The sequence below is a fragment of the Megascapheus bottae genome, chromosome 11 (assembly GCF_031878675.1).
Source record: "Megascapheus bottae isolate mThoBot1 chromosome 11, mThoBot2.hap1, whole genome shotgun sequence".
Lineage (NCBI taxonomy): Eukaryota > Metazoa > Chordata > Mammalia > Rodentia > Geomyidae > Megascapheus > Megascapheus bottae.
The window spans coordinates 60798707-60815093 of record NC_143519.1 but is presented as its reverse complement, the minus strand read 5'-3'; the positions used below and the strand labels follow the sequence as shown (position 1 = coordinate 60815093).

At 36.5% G+C, this 16387-nt stretch overlaps 1 protein-coding gene across 2 annotated transcripts in view; it reads left to right on the top strand.

Annotated features, from left to right (window-relative positions):
* Positions 1-16039, top strand: part of Nup58 (nucleoporin 58) — a 51275-nt gene extending 35236 nt beyond the window's left edge. Inside the window, exons 13-15 of one of the 2 annotated variants that reach the window (XM_090342386.1) lie at positions 4031-4129; positions 5598-5693; positions 15691-16039. In XM_090342386.1, the coding sequence (XP_090198512.1) occupies positions 4031-4129; positions 5598-5693; positions 15691-15773 (278 nt within the window). In that variant the 3' untranslated portion in view covers positions 15774-16039. Of the gene's footprint in view, positions 1-4030; positions 4130-5597; positions 5694-6954; positions 9045-15690 lie in introns of those variants that run through there. The other variant, XM_090342385.1, reaches the window with a different exon arrangement.
* The last annotated feature ends 348 nt before the right edge of the window (positions 16040-16387 follow it).

Below are 16387 nucleotides of genomic sequence, written 5' to 3'. Positions count from 1 at the left end.
GGCTTTTTTCCCCTCATGCTGGAATTCTACCACTTGGGCCACACCTCCAGTTCCAGCTTTTTTGGAGATAAGAGTCTTGTGGATTTGCCTGCCCAGATGGTTTAGAACTAAGATCTTCAGATCTTAATATTTTTTTTTTTTTTTTGCCAGTCCTGGGCTTGAGTTCAAGACCTGAGCACTGTCCTTGGACTTTCTCAAAGCTAGAGCTCTACCACTTGAGCCTCAGCACCACTTCGGCTTTTTTCTATGTATGTGGTACTGAAGAATCGAACCGGGTCTTTGTACATGCTAGGCAAGCTCTCTACCACAAGGCCAAACTCCTGGCCCCAGATCTCAACATTCTGAGTCACTAGGATTATAGGAGTGAGCCACAGCTTGCTTCTTGTATGCTTGCAATTTTAGAGTCTACTTAAGTGACAGGAACTGAAATTTACTAATCTTCATAGTCTTTAGACATGTTTTCACTTTGAGTTGTTGAAGTTTTAGGATTAAGAATTTAAACAATAGTGGTAATAATTTTGTATTATGGCTCTCTTCCCTTTTTTTCTGCTAGGGTCATTTGGATATTTATAACAGCATTACAGGCCATCCAGAACTCAGTATAGGCAGATGATGATAAACTTTCCATGTCTGTTTTGTTGTGTACCGAATGACTTTGTCAGTCCATTCCCTTTCAACTTTCCCATTCACAATGTCAGTTTTTAGTCAGTAGTCACTTACTGTGAGTGTGAGGTTCATGGGCTCTGGTAGGTAATGACTTCTTAAGTATAACCACTTAGTAATGCCCCTATTGGTTACTTTTTAATATCCCTCAGGAATATTTTAAGTACCAGTAACAAATTTAAATCATCTAGGTGAAGCTGGCAGAGCTTCTACATTTTTACACACCATTGGTGATCTGTATGGAATGTAAGTTATTAGAAAAGTTTGGGTTTTGTCTGCATGTAGATTTTTAAAATTTCATTAATGTAAATAGGGAAAAATTAAGCTTTTAAAGTAATTGCTCTGTTGTCTTTGGATGGACTTAAATGACACAGACCCTTCATTGTTTTCTCTCTTAGTGGGACTGGAGCTTAAATCCAGGACCTGGTATATGCTAAGCACTTAACTCTACCACTGAACTACACCTCCAATCCCCAATGCTTTCTTAGTGAGCAAAATGTACTATAGGGGCTAGGCATGTGTGATTTATGGCTGTGTGTTCTGAAGCAAGAATTGATGGAAAACCAGCAGTGAAACGAGCAAGTTACATGTTAGTGGATCTTGACTACACTTGTCTGCAAGTGTCTCTCAAGCCTCCTAAAATGCTTATATTAGACTCTCACATTAGGCTTGTCTGTATAATTTTACATTAGGATAGGATTTTTGTTTCATTTTGTTTTTCAAGCCATGTCAGGCTGGGGTTGGATTTTGCTGTAGTGTTTGACACTTCAACTTCAAAGTTCTTGATGTTTACATAGTAAGATTTTTCTCATGTGACTTAGCTGCTGTTTTTAAGGAGAGCTGAGACATTTGTGAGGAATTTCTGCTTTCTAGCTTTTAGGAAAGATTTGGACATTTAAGGTATAGTGTAAATAGGAACCTTTAACCTTTTAGTTCTTTGTGGTTTTGTGATTTTTGTTGTGTTTAACAACCAAAGGAACATTCCCCATTAAGTCAGTAAGAGTAAAATTTTTCAAATTGGGAAAAGGGCATTTTTTTGGTGTTTGGGGAGAAAATTATTTTAAAAGATCATGTAAGAATTAACTGCATTAATTACATTAGGCAATTTTGGTGATCGTGGAAATTTTTTAAAAAGAAAAATTAGCACTTTAATCTTTTTTCTGTGACTGCAGTTTTACATTTAAGAAAGAATTTATTCTGATAAATATGAAGTACAGTGCTAAACTTGATTTTGTTGTATGTTACTCAATCATATGACAACTTTTGTAAAATGTTACTCTATGTGAAGATTCACTTTAAGCAATCATTGGAATATATTACTATTGATTTGATTTTGTGCATGGAACTAAGAGCCTCTCATTAAATGAGTGAGTATTCAAATCCCAAGCAGACTTGAATTGTTTACGTAACTTTTGCCTAAGGTATTTAAGATTCTGCTTTCTAATAGTGAAACATATATATATATATATATACACATATATATATATATATATGGTGACCAGAGTATAATATATGCTAATACTTTGGTGAGGGAGATATTTACCATGAGTTTTTACTATTTAAAAATGTTATACATTTGCCTACTAGTTTTATAAATAATGTTGCCTTCAGAATTTGTGTGAAGGTACAAGGTACAAAGCTCAGAATATCATGTATCTCTTGTGCAATGGAAAGTCTTGTCATTATTAGTCTTGAGATTCTGAATATAATGATTAGAGAAACTGTCCTGTTGCTCTTCAAATCAGACCCATCCACATCAAAATGCATGCTGTTTGGGTGACTTATTATGACCGACCTGTAAGACTGAGGGCTGTGGTGTACATTATTCTTTAGGGTCTTCACCAGCAGTGCCTCCTGTTAACATATGATACTTAAAGTAAAAGAAACTGGACATGTGTTTTCTACTTATTATTTTTATTAGAAATAATAAAATATGCTTCATTTCTTTTTCCTATAGTAACATTTTACAAAAGAGCTGTTAGACAAGTATTTATTCTCAAATCAGTCTCAAACTGGATGTAAAATTGAAATTCTTTTTTTTAATTTATTTTTTTAGGAGTAGTAAAGTTTGGCTGCTATTAGTTGTTCTTTATTTTCTGGATAAAAGCTGTTTGGAAAGTCCAGTTTTTGTCCCAGAGAAGCAAATTGTAGTTCCTCCTCTTCTTGTTTTTTTCTTAATGCTTTATAATTTTACACTACCTTTCAAATCTACAAACCTCATTCATTCTTCATTGGACAACTTGAAGGCTTCCATTTCTTTTTAAATTTAAATGTTGATATCTGTATTACTTTGGCATTCCCTAAACTTTGAGATGCACTGATCACTGTGCTTGAAAAAGACAAGACTGAAGATTGTACTATTAAATTTATTGAGTAATTTTCATAAATTATTTATCAAATGAGAGATTTTTAGATTTTTGTATTCTGCTTAGTTTAAAAAAAAATAGTTACGAAGAGGGGCTAGTAAGTCTGATGCTATTCTTGATAAACAATCTCAGCCAAAATCTTTGACGTAGTAGATGGGAAAAGGATGACAAGTGGCTCTGTATCTGAGTACATTTTCCAGAATGTTGGAAAGGAGCTTCGGAAATGAAGTTGTGAATGTATTCGATCTGTCAAGGTGCGCAGTGGTGCCTTTTGTAAATGTTCATTATCTATCATTTAATCAGGTGATAAGTGGTGTGATGTAGCAGAACATAAGAATAGAACTCAATTATCACTTTTTGTGAACAAGTTGGAATTGTCATGTTACTGTGTAATTGGTTTGCTTTAAAATGAACAATAAATTTAATAAAATTAAACATTGTCTTGTTTTTTATCTATTATTTATATTTATCATTTATATATCATATAGAAAAATCATGCCTAGTTTTTTGGGTAGTTTTATGAAGTAACAGAGTTTTACTATGTTAGTGTCAATCTCTGGATCAATTGATATTTGACTGTAACAGAGGAGCTTGTTTTAAAAAATAAAAAAAAAATCACCAGCTAGTTTTATCAGAAGACAAATTGAGAGATTTAAAATAGTTGTAGGTCTATACCTAAAAGAACTATAATTCCTGATACCTTAAAGACTTTGGGTTATGTAGTCAATTAAACACTTTTCATTGTGGTGGTAAGCCTCTTCTAATTGAATTCTTCTAGGCAGGTTTGTTTAAGAACTTTTTTGAGGGGGTAGATTACTTGGGGCTGATCAGTTAGGTCAGAAAGACATCTTGAAAACAAAAGTTTTAACATAGAATGTGTTAAAAAGTAATCTCTGTTCTATTTTTAAATAATTTGATAAAAAAACTTTAATCTTGAAAGAGTAAGGCAAATTTGTTCCCCCCCCCATTTTTTTTTCTTTTTTTTTTTTTTTTTACACCAGGGCCACAGCCATCTCTGGGAGTTAGTTTTGGAACGCCATTCGGCTCAGGTATTGGTACTGGCTTGCAATCAAGTGGCTTAGGTTCTTCAAACCTCGGAGGTACACTTTAACTTTTCTAATGTTTTATTGAACTATTATACATTTGAATTGATAACCTGTTTTAAAAATAATTCTAACAGGGTCTGCTGCTATTTTGGACGTTAAAGTTCCATCTAGCAAAATTGATTCTCTAAACTAGCAAAAGTGATTCTTTAAACATAATCATTGCTTCCTAATGTTAGAGTTAGAACTTAAAGAATCCCTCCATCTTCTGTGATTAATAAATACAAAAATGCATTAAAACTATGAGAGGTGGTCAGGATGTTTCAGTTCCCCAATCAGCATATTGAACAATGAACTTGAGAATTCCTTAGCTTTAATTGAATTATTAAAATTTAGTAGTCTTAATATTACTTTGGACTCCAGTCTGTTTCTAGATGATTTACATTGTCTTCTCCACTCCTCAAAATGAGACTAAATGGGGAATTAATTTTGTTATAAAGTAAATAGCTTGACTTCTGTCCACTTCCATGTACTTTGGGCAGATCTGACTGTACACATATAGGCATAAGTAGTGGAGCTTATATTAATAGTTTCATAAATTAGTAAGGTATTAAAAACTCATTAAAACCCATGCTAAATATACGTGCTTTCACAACTCTTTGATATGGATAATTTAGCATTAATTGTATTTGACAATCACATTGTAGTCTGATGACTAAGATTTATTTATTTCCACTAAAATAGAAGAAGCCTCCAGGCTATCATTATGACTCAATATAGATTCTGTCCTGTAACTAGACTCATGGCAGGCAGCTCAGTTCTCGTGATCTATTATATAACTCAGTTTGCTTAAAGAATTAAAGGTCCTGATAACTGTCAATCTTAATCTCAGGATAACCTAAAAAGAGTTTAGATGTGTTCATATCAAACACATGGGGAATTAGTCTTCAATACCTAGAATCTGTAAATGAACAGATTTACTTAATAATATTTTAAGTGCTAATAAAATAAGGAAAAACATGCCCTATTCCACATTTGCCACTATTAATGAGGATGGTAGTGTGCTGGAAAGTTATGGCGTTGACTTGCAGTACTGGCTTTTGTGTAGTTAGGCAGTTTCTTAGTGGGGAAGACTATTCAAAAATGTTTTGGCAAAGCAGAATACAATTTTCCTGTGGTACCAATATTTACAATTTGCATGTTATGCTTGTTTATGAATTTAATTTATTCAGTCTTTTTTTCAGAATAAATACCTCTCCGATAAATACGTCTATAACTTTATCCAAAATTGTAATTGAGTAGTTAATGAGATATCTAGCATATTTTCAAGAAATATATCCAAAGTTTAATACTTTTAAGGATTAAGGATATTTCCTTGATAAATCCAGAGTTCTCAACACTGTATTTATTTGGCCTTCTCAACACTGTATATATTAATTGACTGGTAATTTTGGTTTTACTTGTAAGTGTCCTTTAACTTGTGTTTTATGTACCATTGTATATTTTTCTATTACCCTTCCACCAGGATTTGGAACTAGCTCTGGTTTTGGATGCAGCACCACAGGGGCCTCCACATTTGGATTTGGAGCAACAAATAAACCCTCAGGAAGTCTTAGTGCAGGTTTGTGTGCTCCTGCCTGAGTCCAGGCAGTTCTGAAGGTGCCAATCATTGAAAATGCGTGTTATGATTTTCAATAACCCTGAATGATCCCTGACTGAAGTGTGCAAGCCTAAGTGATTATATCAGCTTTCTCTCTCTTAGAAACTAAAGAGCAGATGTGTAGAATCTTTCTAATAAGACTTCTTACTTTTACTTACTAAATAACACTTCTTAACTAAGTGGAAATTCATTTGATTTCAAGAAGCTAACTCGTGGTCAGTTTTCTTATTATTGTGAAAATAAACCCATCATTGTAAAAGTTTAAGCCTTTTTAGTTGTTGTTATTATATATCAAGAAGAATCATATTTAATCCAAAGAAATGTTCTTTGGCTAAAAATCCCTCTTGAGTTTAAGAGTACAGCAACCTTATAAATGATCATATTTTTGGTTCTGTATTTCATTTTTGAAATGCACATAATCTGTTGACTCTTAGAAAGTTTCCAAATTTGTCTGCTCTTTCACTTGCCCCTTATTTGTAAATAATGACTTGTTTTAACTTGTAATGCATAGGGCTAAATAGATGTTGAAAAGAATGGCAAAACACTGTTAAAGATGTATTTAAACTTAGAGAATTTGAAGGAAATCCTACTTCCTATTAGAGCTAAAATCAGTGGTTCCAAGGAATATTATACAGAATTCAGTGGTTTCATGACTATAAGCTAACTATTATGTTAGTTTCTGGGGCAGCCGTAGGTCTTGGTCTTAATTATGTGAGAGCTCTTATAATCACAGCAATCAGTATTGACTGATTTTCAATGTCCTCATTGTCCTGAGCACTGTGAGACTTCCCTGGAGAGCTTGGGGTACAAGGATGGGTGGGTCCAGGTGTGATTAATGTCTCTCTTCTGCTTGATGCTAAAATATTCTTGAGGGTGCTAAGAAGGAAGGTGCCTTGACAGAGTAGCCAAGATTCAGTCACCTTGAACTGTCTTGTAGATTCAGTACTGGTGCTAAGGTTTCTATGGACTTGTATCACTAAATTTCCATCTGAAGGTACAATTTAGTTCACTAAATTATTTTCCTGTAAAATTCCTTGTAGTCTAACATGGAATCTAGAGGCCTAGGGTATGTATGTATGTGTATATATATATATATATATATATATATATATATTCCTTCAGGTAGAAGAAATTTATAGCTCATTCCCACTTTTCGTATTTATTTCTTTGTTTGGTTTATGATTTAACTTCTGATATGAATATTTTCTTCCCCAAACATAAGGCTTTGGCAGCTCAAGTACATCTGGGTTTAACTTCAGCAATCCTGGCATCACGGCATCAGCTGGTTTGACATTTGGGGTGTCCAATCCTGCCTCTGCAGGTTTTGGAACAGGAGGACAGCTCCTTCAGTTGAAGAAACCTCCAGCTGGAAACAAAAGAGGAAAAAGATAAACATGGGTTGATATCTTGAGAGAATCCTTAGCAGGGTTGTTCATTCTATGAATCTATTTTTCTAATGATGCAGTAATTGAATTGCATCCCAGATTTATAAAGTTTTGATATTTTTCCCTCTCTGGAATTGAAACTTACTTTGTCACACTGAACATCATCTTTCTTGTAAATTTAAAATATAGTTGTATTTTTTTTCATTGTTTCTGATTCTCCATGTAAGAAATGTTCTGATTACATTACTGGATAGTGGCAAAAGAGCCATTAACCTAAAATCTATAATTTACCTAGTGTTAATAGTGGTGTTTGTTGATAACGTTTACATTATATGAATATATGCACATTGGTTTCTTATACAGACAGTATGAATCTAGGGCCTATACTAGAATTAGTTTGTTCCTTGAAAAGGCCTTTTTGAACTACACTGCAGGGCATCTTATGAATATGTAAGTAATTATATACAGAGTAGTGCACAGTTGTGTGTGCATATAAAAATATAATTACATACAACTTTTGCCTCTGACTGTTCCTCTTTTCTAAGCGTATTCAAGTTTTCACTTTTAAAGCTTCAAATCCTCAATGCTTGTAGAATGGATCACCTAGAGTTGCCCTGTCATTTCAAGTTTTTGCAAGACTTTTTCATGATTATTGCCATGAATATGTAACCAACTCAGCTTCACTGCCCTGAGTCTTCCTCATTTTTGTCTTAACCTTAGCCTTGAGCAGCTACTCCAAATGAGGAATGCTGTAAGACTCACCCATCAAACTTCAGCAAAATCTTATTAGCCTGTATGTCCGCATATCACCGCTAGGAGATCTTGTTTCCATCTCTTGAGATGGCCCTTCAGAAGTATGTTTGAACTCTAGACAGTGTTCTGGTGCAAAGAGCTATTAAGCCAAACTGAATTCTATGCAGGTGAAGGATGCACTATTACTTCAGCGAGAACTTTTCTAGCTGTTCCAATAAAATATTCCTTCTTAGAGGGCTACTGCTATTGACACCAAATGGAATGGCTTCTCAGCCTTGTGATGTCTTAAGTGAATACATAATTTGGAATAGAGAAACAAAGTATTTTAAGAAAGAAAACTATTCTTTTTAGCGAACTCTTCCCCAGTTTTAACAATGATCAGAGCTCCAGATAGCACAAAGCTTTCAGGTTGCATCTGTGTAATTGTCTGTTAGTATTAATGATGTTGAGTGCATGAGAACCCTTGGAAATGAGAGTCCTTGGAGAGAGAACTGCCTTAGTTGTTAACTGCAGAGAGAAAGCATTAGATAGCTGGTTTATCTTGAAGAGCAGTTTTCATGTAGGATATAAACACAAGTCCCTTGGAAATAATTTAATTTCTTACCTAGAAGGTTTGTACATAATGTGCACCAGTGAATATTTTCAGAATTGTTTTCCCCAAGGCACCTTTGTTTTTCTAAAATAAGTATGGTGTATATAAGTATGCACACACATATATATTTTTAGTATAATGTTAGTTGGGTTTGATTATAAGAGTGGTGTCAAGTCAGTTTTATTTCTCTGCATTTAGCAATGATTAACTGTTTGAATTGATTTTTTTGCATCTTTATGCATTAGATTAGGAAAATTATTTGTCTCTGAGTACTCAACTTGTTTTTATTGTTTCATATCTAATACTTCAGTCCCCAAGTTCAGATCATAGGGGAGGTTAGGAATGAGCTGTGAGTTTTGCATTTTCAATTACTGTCAGAGTTAAGGACATTTCATTGTGTTACAAAAATATGAATATTTATATTCCTTGCTGTTGTTTGTTTATATGCTTTGCATTTTCATATGTTGAACCACTGGAAATCTGTAACAGATTAATTTGTGATAGGAGTCTGAGTGTGTTGTTAATGTCTTGTCTTTACTTTGTCCCTCGCCTATTATGGAAACAATAAAATCTATCGTGTCAGTTGCTTTGAATCTTTATAGGTGTCAATAGTTGTTCTTACTATGTAATTTTAAAATTGCTTGTTTATTCTCTTTGGTTGGTTTTTGTTTCCTAACACTATAGTGACTCAAATATTTTGCTTGCTGTTTGCTTTTTTCCAACCAAAGACTGAGAGAAGACAGTAGGATCTTTGTCACGTGATTTTTGTCTTCTCAAAATGGCAAGCACTGAACATTGAGTGTTGCATGAAAAGGAAAAGACTCCTACTGGTATGCTCAGACCGGTCCTCCCAGAGTGTTCACGTCCACTGCAGGTTGGAGGATGGATCTCTGCAGACATTTTCAAAGTGCCCTTTTCAGTATGTGTGCACACATGCCTGTTCTCGTTCCTTTTTTCTTTGCTGTCCATCATTTTCTCCTATTCTCTCATCCCTCTTTTTCTATAGCAAGTGGATTAAAAAAAACGGTCATCCTGTGACTTGCATATTTTCCCTTCAGTGGTATCTTGTCAGCCTCTTTATGTATCAGTGCACATAGATTTACATCAGTATCTGTCACAAGGATGAATAGAAATTGTCTACTGGTCAGCTGGTTCCTGTTGGTGGGCAGTTAGGCTCAGTCCACTGCTTTAAAAAAATTATCTTTCGCTATACAAAGGAAGTTTAATCTAACAAGTGAGTTTGTGACACAGTGCATCTTGATCAATATCAAAGGCCCACCCACCTTGATTTACTTGCTTCCATTTTTACATATGTGTATTGAATATTACATATGCATTTGTCCACTTTTTCTCTCTCCAGTCATCTGCCCTCATCCCTTGACTTTATTCCCCACCAGCACAACACATGTTCCAGCTTCCTGGTATTTTTGTTCAACTGTTATTTAGGTCTAATGGGGTGTTTTGTTTTGTTTTTGAGACTGATTCTGGAAGAATTGCTGAAAGGGTATAAAAGTTACATATTTAAGTGTAAGATTGCTACTCTAAAATGCAATTGCCAGTGCATTATGAATACCCCTCTCATAGCATTCTCTATATTCCTGGGTATTAACAATCTGAATATTTGTGAGGCTGAACTTTTATATATAAGTGTGTGTATACATATATATTCTCTGCATATTCACTTAATTACATGTTACGGGCTTTATTTTATACAAAGTTACTTAAGGCTTTTCCTTAATGATTTCTGGAGTTCTGTTAATCATTTTTTTCCCCCTTAGGAAGTATTTTTTTTTTCTCTTTCGAGGTATTAAGTCACCTGGGTTCAAAACCTTGCCCTGCCCCTGTATAATGTGGGGCAAGTTATTGAACCTTTTAAGGCTTCAGCTTCATTCTCTAAAAATAAACTTAACGTGGACGTATTATGCTAATAACTTTAGGCAGGCCTTTGACCATTTGAGCCACATCCCCCAGCCCACAATCTGCTTTAAAGCACCTGGGTAAGCAAAAGCCCTGATACTTAAGAAGCATCGATTATGTGTGTACATACAGCTCCATTGTAGTAACTACTACTGTATTTATCAAGTTGTGTTTTGTTTTTGTGTTGATTCTGGCACTTTTCATTCCAGGCTGTGGCATACCACCACTCTCCACTTCTGTCTTTTTGGTAGATAATTAAAGAGCCTGGGGGCTTTCCTGCCTAGGAAACTAACATCCTGAGAACTCAGCCTCCTGAGTAGCTAGGGTTACAAGAGTAAGCCAAGTTTAGGTGGGGGGAGGGAGGGGGCAATCATACTCTTAAGAGCTTTCCCTAGATTAGTTCATTTACTCCTTAGTCCAGTGATGTCAGTGCTAATACAAATGAGCTGGGAGCAGAGAAATTAAATGTTACTCACCTCTTAAACAGATGGCTTTTGTGTGATTAACTGGAGAAAGAATCTCACTGGCTTTGCTGCCTGGGCTGCCTTTGAACTGCAATCCTCAGATCTTAGCCTCCTGAGTAGCTTGGAGTGAGCCAACATTGTCCAGCTCTGTGGGCCTCACTTTGTGAACAGAAATAATACTGTCTTTTCACTGGCCCTCCTAAAGTAAGCTGTGGCTAGATGTAATGATTTCATTTTAACTTTTAAAATGACCTGTGGGAAGTTGTGTTAAGACTCAAATTCGGGCTTCTTTGTACACCTGGTGGGTCTGTAATCCAACACATGGGAGATAGAGGAAGGAGGGTCCTGAGTTCTAGGTCAGCTTGGACTTGTAGACCCTGTCTCAAAAACTAAAATTGAAAAAGACTTCAGGTATTATGCTAGATTTATATTTTTCCCAAAGTTGTTATGTGTATATACATCTATAAATTATAACTGAAAGTTGTCCCAATTTTATGATATACAGACATATTTTGACAAACTTTTGCCCCAAAATTGATAGTCAAGTAAATTTATGAATCTTTTGAAAATAAGATATATTTACCTTTTGAGATTCAAAGCTAAGGAAGGCAAAGTTAATTGAAAGTTTAGTTTTAGAAGTCTTTAGCTATATTCATTATACAGATTTCCTTATTACATCTCCATATGTTTACATTGTATTCCTCAACCTCAACAGGTTTCACTTAAGGCTAGCTCTCTATCTCTTGATACTACTTGAACAAATACTCTTATTTTGACAGGGTTCTACCTCCATTCTTCCATAGCCTCCCCCTCCACCCCCACTTTTTTTTTTTTTTTTTTTTTTTTGGTCAGGAGGCTTGAACTCTGGCCCTGGGCACTGTCCCTGAACTTTTCAGCTCAAGGCTACCACGCTACTCCTGGAGCCACAGCCCCACTTCCCGTTTTCTAGTGATTAATTGGAGTCTCATGATCTTTTATGCCCCAGTTGGCTTTGAACCTCGATCCTCAGATCTCAGCTTCCTGAGTAGTTAGGAATTCAGGCATTAGCCACAGTACCCCGCCCAATCCCCATGTGCTGGCACACACCCCCATTGACAATCTTACTTTTTCTCCACCTCCATAGAGACGTAAAGACCTGAGTAGCTAGAATTATGAGCATGAGCCACTGGTTGTCTGTCTCCTTTCAAGAGATACCCGGAAGTTACATACTTCACTTCTGCTCACATCACATTTGACAGACCCTTGTCACGCAGTGGGGCTGGGCTATGTAATTTACAAAAAGCATGGAAAAAGCAGAAGAGACATTTGGTGCAATACATAGGCACTAGTGCCTGGATCTCTCTTGTCTCCTGGGAAGCTGCAGGGACCTCTATATCTTTGATGATAGACAATCATCACCAGTCCCAGCCTTCCACATACTTCTACTTCACTTTGGCTCCAAGAAGTGACTGTTCTTGTCAACTGAAACATGCTTAAAAGGTGGCTCATACCTGTAATCCTAGCTAGTCAAGGAGGCTACGCTGTAAGGATCACTGTTCAGAGCTAGCCTGGGCAAGAAACTCCAGCTATCCTATCTTTAACCAGCAAAAGGCCAGACATGGAAGTATGGCTCAAAATGGCAGAATGCCAGCCTTGAACAAAAAAAAAAGCTAAGGGGCAGTACACAGGCTGAGTTCAAGCTTAGGTATCAGCATATTAACCAAGGCCAGGGCAACAAAAGTTTGTGAGACTTATCTTCAAATGAACACCAAAAACATCAGAAGTGGAGCTATGGCTCAAGTGGTAGAATGCTAGCCTTGAGCATCAAAATTCAGGGATAGCACTCAGGCCCTGAGTTCAAGCCCTAGGATCCTCTCTTCTCCCCCCTCCCCTCTCTTTCACACACACAAAAATTGTAGCCATCATTTTCTAATGTTTTGTAGATGCATTCTAAGAGATCTAATATAAGTACTTCAACATGGGAACCTTGTTTTATAATGGTAAGCGCTGGGTGTGGTGGTTCACACCTGTAATCCTAGCTACTCAGGAGGCCGAAATCTGAGGATCAAAGTTCAAAGCCAGCGTGGGCACAAAAGGACCTGAAACTCTTATCTACAAAATGGGAAGTGGGGCTTGGCTCAAGGGTAGGGTGGTAGCCTTGGGCTGAAGAGCTCAGGGACAACACCTAAGCCCCGGACTAGGGCAGTAGCCTTGAGCTGAAGAGCTTGGGGACAGTGCCCAGGCTGAGTTCAAGCCCCATGACCCACCAAAAAAAAAAAATAATAATAATGAGAGAACTTGTTTTTTAAAATAGGCTTGTTAATAATCAAGAGTGATTTTTCCACAAAGAAATGGCCTATAGAACTAGATTCTTTTCAATATTTCTGCCTCAAACAATAAATGTGCAGGAGTAATTTTTTTATTTTTGTGTACTATTTTATTTGCAATTGGTTTAAAATTAGTGGTTCTTTGCTTTTGAAAATCCTCTGCTTTCTGAGCAGATTAGTGGAGAGCGATTGTAAACTAGGACTTTGGTAAGTAATTCTTCCTTGTATCCAGTCTACAAGACTATTGGAGCCCTTGAGATATGGCAGGTACAGAGATGCATTAAACTTGTAACCTTCCTCCAGATTTAAAGCCTGACAATTCAAGTAGTGAGCAGCATTTAACTTAAGTGTGTTTGAAACACTATAGGTACAGGAATTTCCATTTTCAATGATAATTTTATGAAATATAAATGCATACCAAGTATTTTAAAAAAAGACAGGCAAATTGAGAATTATTTAGATACCAATTTATATTGGGTTTCAATGAAATAGGAAATGGGATAGCAGTGTAAAATGCTTTGATTGTATTTTTATATTGATATGTTACAATAATTGAGTTAAATAAAATTTATAATATTAAAGTTAGTACTTTCTTTACCGTAATATGGTTAGGTAGGTGTGTGTGTATGTGTGTTACTGAAAGGGTGAACAAGCCTAGGGCTTGGGCATACTAAGTAAGCACTCTTAACAATGGGTTATACTTCTCAAATTCCTTAATGTCGTTAGTATTATTTTGTCTGAGACTGGGATGCAAAAACTCAGTATCTGAAGCTTTTGTTCATTGGCAGGCAACCTACCACCTGAGTCATGCCTCTTATCCCTTAAATTTTGCATTACATAAGTGGTTTGTATTGTATTTTCTGTGTCAGGCAGGTCTGCTTTGAAAGATAACAACCATGATCCTAGGGCCACAAATATAGTTTATGTACTTGAAAGAGAATTAGGTTATAATTTGCTTCTTTTGGGGGGCAGAGGGAGGATAGGGATAGAGGGAGCAGTGCTTGTATTAGGGCTTGAACTCAGGGCCTGTGAAGTGTTCCATAGCTTTTCCGTTCAAAACTGGGTTTCTACCTCTTGAGCCACAGCTCTACTTTCGACTCTTTTTTTTTTTTTTTTTTTGGCCAGTCCTGGGCTTGAGCTCAGGGCTTGAGCTCAGGGCCTGAGCACTGTCCTTGGACTTTCTCAAGGCTAGAGCTCTACCACTTGAGCCTCAAAACCATTTCCGGCTTTTTTCTATGTATGTGGTACCGGTGCTTTTGTGGTTTGTACCGTGGTTCCTCATCAGAGTTTTTTGTTTGTGCCAGTCCTGGAGCTTGAATTCAGGGTCTGGGCACTAATTATCCCTGGGCTTTTTTTTTTTCTCAAGGTTAGCATTTTCCCATGTGAGCCACAGCTCCACTTCTGGCCTTTTGTTTATTTGTTTGTTTATTGCCAGTCCTGGCTAGGGCCTGAGCACTGCCCTTGGATTTTCTCGAGGCTAGAGCTCTGCCATTTGAGCCACAGCACCACTTAGGGCTTTTTCATTGTACGTAGTAGTGAGGAATCAAATCTGGGTCTTCGTGCATGCTAGGTAAGCACTCTGCCTCTAGGCCAAATTCTTGCCCCGCTTGAACTCTGGATCTGAACATTGTTACTTCTGGCATTTTGGTGCTTAGCCAGAGATAAGTCCTATGGACTTCCTGGCCCTGGCTGGCTTTAAACCTCAATCCTCGGATTTTAATCTCTTGAGTAGCGAGGCTTACATACATGAGCCACTGGCACCCAGCTTCACTGGCATTCTTAAAATTACCTTTTCAAACTGTGAATAGGCTCATTCTAATCACGTAGTTACTACACAGTCTAGACTCTACCTCTTTTGCTGACCTTTCTCCCAAGGCCATCTCAGAACACTGTGCTTTTTCATACAGTTTCATTCACACCTTGAGTGGATCCATCTGGAACAAATTGGTTCCCGCTCCCTATCATCTTCCTTCACTCTCCATCTCCTCCAGCAAAGTTCATCTGTACCCATTGTATTCTGACTGGACTTTGGACCTTACCATGCAGACTTACCACATTGTATTTTGTTGCATTTGATGGTACATTTGTCACCCTCCTTAAACTATAATCCCCAGAGCTTTGTCTAGTTTTTACTTGGGTTTTTGTATCCTCAGTATTTATATCAAATTGGACTCTATAAGTAGTAATATATTTATTATTAATCAATTGGATAATTAACATAAGAGTTAATTCAGTGACATCCCCCACAATCCATCCTACTGGCCTTCCTCCCTCCCACATAAGTCTTGCAACTATGTTGCTCTGGTGAAAATCTCAGCCTTTCCACTTAATAGGTGTTTGACATTAGCCAGCTAATAACATCTTGTACATCAATAATAAATTGGGATGATAATCATCAATTAGGTTAATGAGCAAACAAATGAGCTAACATTATATAAAAGTTATTTAGATGTGTGCCTTATGCAGAAATTAAACATGCACTAAGCATTAACTGTTAGTGTGGTTGGAATACAGTCTAAACTATTTTTCTTTTTCTCTCAGGCTCCAAATCACACATTTTAACTGGATTTCGAAAGCCTAGTGTTACAGAAACCAATGAACTAGGAAGAAAAATCCAATTCTGAGCAGTCAATGAATCAACAAGTATCTACTTAGCAAGGAGCTTCTAGCATTCATTTTGTGAATCTTATTCTTTAAGAAGTGCATATAAGAATTAGAGTTCCTGTGGTCAATATAATTTCTTTGTTTTGGGATAATCTAACGCATCATATACTAGAATTGGGAATTAGGCCTAGAATTGGGAAGTAAGCCACTATTCTGTATAATAGACTGTGGAAAGTTCGCAGATGAAGTAGGAGAAGTTGATGTGAAATAAAATTCAGCAAGTATAGTGAGTTAATATTTGAACTTTATTATTTTAATTTACACTTATTTATTGTATCAGTAACTGGGGCTTGAACTGAGGGTTTGGGCACTGTCCCCAGGTTTTTCTACTCAAGGATGGCACTCTACCACTTGAACCACAGCTCCACTTTGGGCTTCTGATGAATAATTGGAGATGAAAGTCTCACAGAAAAGTCTTCTTCTCAGGCTGGCTTTGAACTGTGATCTTTGAATTTCATCCTTGTAAGTAACTAGGATTATAGGCCTGAACTACCAGTGCCTGGTTGATAGACAAGTATTTATATAAGTATCACTGTAGCATGAGAACAGAACTCTGAATTAGTACTTTCTCTGA